Here is a 5,084-nt window from a genome sequence, read left to right as displayed (position 1 = left end):
AATTAATCTTCTTGCAATTCTTTTTTTTTTTTTTTTTACTGTTTGTTTATGGATGCCACGTTGCTGCCTCCATAAAACATGGGACTTTCTCTGCCCCGGCATTGTAAATTGAGGTCTCTAAGTTGTAGAGCAATTTATCACTGACCATTGCCCAGTTTTATGTTAATGTTTGAACACGGCAATAAAGGAATTACATCATCTTACCTCTGACCAACTTTAGGGCAAAAGGACCTTATAAAACCAAGCTGTGCATACCAGCAAGGCATCTTCTCTTGTGTTAGGAGCACAGAGAGCCTTCCATCATGAGCTTCACTGGAAAGTATGAGCTCCAGTCCCATGAAAACTTTGAGCCTTTCATGAAAGCCCTTGGTAAGTGCCTGTGTGCATTCTGTGCTGCTTTGCCTCAGCAGTTTCCGCTGATATTTGGAATAGCCCAACTGTGCTGATGTGCTGCTGATGTAGACTGAAAGCAATCTGTCAGATTTCCTATTTCTGTCTGCTACTCTGCAGTTGTTGTTTCCTAAATAAATGTGCATGGAGATATGACCTCAAAATAGAAGGGAAAGCGTCACTCTCACTGATGGCCTGAGGTCAGGCGATGCTGGGTGTAATTTTACAGCTTGCAGGAGGACAGTCCCAGCAGTCCCTGCAGCCGTGCGCCAGCAACACATGCCAAGCCAGCGGGACCTTGCTAGCTTCAGACAGTGGTAGATCTGTCCCATCAGATTGTGAAACGTCAGAGTGAGCAGGGCACTGCTCAGCACTGCACAGCTCCAGATTCTACCATTCATCAGAAAAACAGTCAGGTTGTCTAAATGCTTAATGAATGTGGCTGGCTCGATTTCCAGCAGGGATCCAGAGGGGCTGCACAGCTGTGTGCAGAAGGGGCTCTGTCTGCCAGATCAGCTTCATGGTTTGGGGGGTGACCTGAGGGACCCTGAATCTCAAGTAAAAGAAAAAAAAAAAAAAGGTTTTCTCCTTCTTCCTTGATTTATCCCATTTTCTCTGTTTGCTTCTCACTGAGGGAAGGAAAACTTCTTTTTGGCTGGAGAGATAGCTGTTCTACTTCTAGACAACATCCTTGAACAAGGGAGAACTCTAGTTCCCCCACAAAACCCAGGACATTATCTGTTATTACTCCTTCCCACTGGAGCCTTGTGGCCATTGAGGAACTGCCATCCTTGAGAGGCTCCTCCACAACAGAGTAGAAATCCTCCAAGCTGTGTCCCCTCAGATTCCATTGCATTCATTAGGCAGCAGTAGTCCACCCAGTGATGGCTCCAATGTCCTTCTAACATCTCTTGTTCCTGCACAGGGCTTCCTGATGATCAGATCCAGAAGGGTAAGGACATCAAGAGTGTCTCAGAAATTGTGCAGAATGGGAATAAGTTCAAGATTACTGTGACTACTGGCTCCAAAGTAATGACCAATGAGTTCACCATTGGGGAGGAGTGTGAGTTAGAGCTGCTGACAGGAGAGAAGGCCAAGGTGAGACATCAGCTCCCACTCTGTCCAAGCTGAGGGGTTGAGGGAAATTGCATCTCATAGATTCATACATTTATGGAATCATTTGAGTTGGAAGGGACACTTAAAGGCTATCCAGTCCAACTCCCCTGCAATGAACAGAGGCACCTACAGCCAGATCAGGTTGCTCAGAGCCCTGTCCAGCCTGACCTTAAATGTCTCCTAGGATGAGGCAATCACCACATCTCTGGGCAACCATTCCAGTCATCCCTCTGCACATGGGCTAAAGGGAATAACCACATCAAGGGTATTAAATCTAAAGTGTTAGATGTAAGGGGCAAGAGCTGGATAATTCCCCAAATCGATTCTGTCTCTTGCAGTTTGCATGTGTGATTTAATGCATTGGGAAGGGTTTAATTGCTGAAACCAAGCCTGCAGGTGTGATACTTACTGCCCTGCTCCTTGTAGACCCTCCCCAAATCTCTTAAAAATAAATTTCTGAAAGTGATAGTGCACTGCTGTGTGACCTTCTGACAAACTCAGAGCCTGGCTCTCTGAGGTTTCAAACTCCCCTCTGCTTCTACAAGGCATCGTACATCCTCCGCTCTCAGTATCTCTGCAGATGAAGCTCTGCATTTTAAAAGCTATTTTATTGGAAATATAAGAAGCCATTATTTTAATAGCCACTTTGGAAAAGGAGGATAGAGAGGCTTTGGTAAATTCTTCTGACTGCAAACCTTTCTGACTGAAAAGTTTGAAGTGAAAAGAGGTTTACTTTGTTATGCTGCAAAACAAAACATACTCTTCCTTCATTTTGTTGACTTAAGGGTAGCACAAGAAAGTCAACCAATGAATCATAAACCAATAAACCTGTCCTTTTAAGTCCCAGAGGCTGTTAGCGTGCCTGCCAGCCTTTTGCACTGCTGCTGTTTACACTGGGTGAGATGATTTGGCAAGGTGAGGATTTATGACTCTGGAAACTTGGTCAGCTCCAGTTCCTGGACAATACTTTTCAATGATTCATGAAATGTCTAGATGGCACCACTGGCAAATATTGCATCTCAGCTCTACACTGGGAGAAGTTGATACTGCAGGGACTTTTGAAAAAATGATCACTAAAGAAATGCCCCAGTGAGCTGGGCTCTGAGAGCAGTACTTGCCTTGTGTGGTTTCTAGCATCCCTAAAGACCCATGAACAGAAACCAGGGGTTACGAAAAGAGTTTTACCTTCCATAAATCAGCAGCTTGAGGGGAGATGAAGATGTTGTGCAGATGGACAAACAGGTGAACAGAAATTGATTTTGCTGTGTTATTTCTCTGAGTAATTTCAACAATCAATCAAGACTGCCCTGAGGGTGTCAGTGCTGTCTGAAGCCTTTATAGACATGTAGCTCCTGGGGGGCAGAAACTCAACCAATTCAGCTGAGACCTTTCCAGAAAAATTGTATCTCTTTCATAGAGGCTTGCAAAGTAAACACCCTCACTCTTGCCGTGCTGTAGTCATCACCAGCACAACAATTCCTTCCTCCTCTTGGGAAAGCCAAATCACCGGGGAGCAGCTTGCTCCCAGCAGTTTCACAGGAGATAGTAGCAGCTCAGAACAGAAGGGGAAGAACAAAATGGAGGGCGTGTGCAGTGCTAACATTAATGCCTTTGTCTCTTCCCTTCTTACTAGTGTATTGTTAACATGGAAGGTAACAACAAACTGGTTGCTAACTTGAAGGGGCTGAAATCCGTGACTGAACTCAACGGAGACACCATCATCCATGTAAGTGGAGAAGAGAAGGGCAATGGCCAGATTAACAGTGCAGACAGCTGCCTTCAGGGTCCAAGAGGGGCCAGGCACTGCAAAGCCTCCAGTGATGCTGGAGACCTTAAACAGGTGCTGGAGATGAGCACATGCTTGCATTCAGGCTCTGTAGCCAAAGCAGATCAGTTGACCAGGCAATGAAGGCATTGTTTTTGAAACAGTCTGATTCACTAAGTGCCCTCTGAGACCCTACTAGGCATTGCTGATCAAAGTTATATGTAATGAGGGCATGTTTTCAGCAAGATTTATAGGTTTTGGGTGGGGCCTGGCACCTGTAAAGAGGAGATGTGCAATTCTGATTCCACCCAGTGTCAGATTATCCTTATCTATGTTGGGGTAGTCATGAATATATCCCAAACTTTAATAATTTGATTTATAGATGATTAGATTGGAGATCAGTCCTGTACTCATTTGCAAGACCAGATCTTTTCCAAGTAGGGTTTGGAGCCAAGTGCAATGCAAAGCTAACAATTTCTGTTGTTTTTCAGACAATGACGAAGGGAGACCTCACCTACAAGAGAATTAGCAAGAGAATCTAGAGACCCTGCACACACTCATCATTTTACCATGTAAAATGTGTCCATTAAAGTAAAATTTGTATTATAACATCTTCATAATAAAACTCTTTGCTGTTGCTATAAAGAGATGCGAGCCTCCAAAACTCACAAAAACCCTGGAAAAAAACTGTGCAGCAGGCTGAGCTAAGCCATTGTGAGACCATCTGTGTTACTTGCTTGTCAGCCCCATTCTGAGAGACAGGCAGAAAGGGTTCTGTCCCCTTTCCTTGAAGATTTGGTCTTTATATGCAGGGCCAAAGAACAGGGTGGTTGAGGGTGGCAGATGTTGGTGAACCTGCCTGAAAAGCTGCCTTGGGGCACAGACCAGCACTGGGGGAGTTGAGGCATCCCAGCTATCCCTATGCTCACTTATTCATAAGAGGAGCCAGCCCTACAGGCTCTGGCCACCCCATCACCTTCTCTTCCCCATCCTTTGCAACCAGAAGGGCACCAGACAGCCTTTAGATGTTAAGTTTTGCCACAAACTGTGCCTCATAAATTGGGTTACTGAAAATAAACTCTGGATTTTCAGCAGGTTTTCTCTGCTGAGAGGAGGTCAGCACTGGTTATTCACAATGTAGACATAGGAGCACCATGGTTCAACTTTAATGCTTGATGCTGTAGGCTGGATGGAGACCTGGTTTTCTGAAATCAGGAGAGAGGAAATTCTCCCTTCTTAGCTGACTTTTCCAAGCTCCATGCTTGAAAGCTAATTGGGAATTTTTGCTGGGAAATGAGTGTACTGCTTGTGTGATATACTTATCTAGGATGATGTTCACAACAATTCAAAGCTGATAAGAATGTTAGGAAAACAACACCAGTGCCTCCCTATCTCCTTCTACAATCCCAATGTGTGCTGTTAAAGGACTAATTTGTCCTCATGTGCATTCATGTGTCCCCAAATTTCCCCATCAAAGAAGGTTTTCAAGCTGCAGATTGGCACTGATCTTCATGTTAGGAACTATACCAATAGATATTGTCACAGTCGAGGTCAGATAGGTACCTCCTTGACAAGTGGAAGGATCTAGTTCAACATCTCCTAAAGAGCTGAAGTTTGTGTCCAGCAAACTCATCTTAGATCTAGAGGATCACCACCAAAATCACTGAGAAATGTCAAGAGAAAAAGGCCTGGTTTTGTTTTCTTGCTATTCTTGCTGTTTTGTTGAGGAGCTGGTAGGGGATTTTTGAATAATCAGTCCTTTTTCATCTCTTTGTTATCAGTGAAGATCTGGAGCAAATAATTTGGATTTATA

The 5,084-nt window shown here is 44.3% G+C and overlaps 1 protein-coding gene across 1 annotated transcript; it reads left to right on the top strand.

Annotated features, from left to right (window-relative positions):
• Window positions 1-241: 241 nt before the first annotated feature.
• Window positions 242-3,888, top strand: FABP1 (fatty acid binding protein 1). The gene is made up of 4 exons (XM_031588719.2): window positions 242-369; window positions 1,316-1,488; window positions 3,140-3,232; window positions 3,763-3,888. The coding sequence occupies exons 1-4, from the start codon at window positions 303-305 to the stop codon at window positions 3,811-3,813; spliced, it is 384 nt and encodes a 127-aa protein (XP_031444579.1). The 5' UTR covers window positions 242-302; the 3' UTR covers window positions 3,814-3,888.
• The last annotated feature ends 1,196 nt before the right edge of the window (window positions 3,889-5,084 follow it).

Source organism: Phasianus colchicus, chromosome 4 (genome assembly GCF_987193195.1).
Source record: "Phasianus colchicus chromosome 4, bPhaCol1.hap1.1, whole genome shotgun sequence".
Lineage (NCBI taxonomy): Eukaryota > Metazoa > Chordata > Aves > Galliformes > Phasianidae > Phasianus > Phasianus colchicus.
This window is presented reverse-complemented; position numbering and strand designations above follow the sequence as displayed.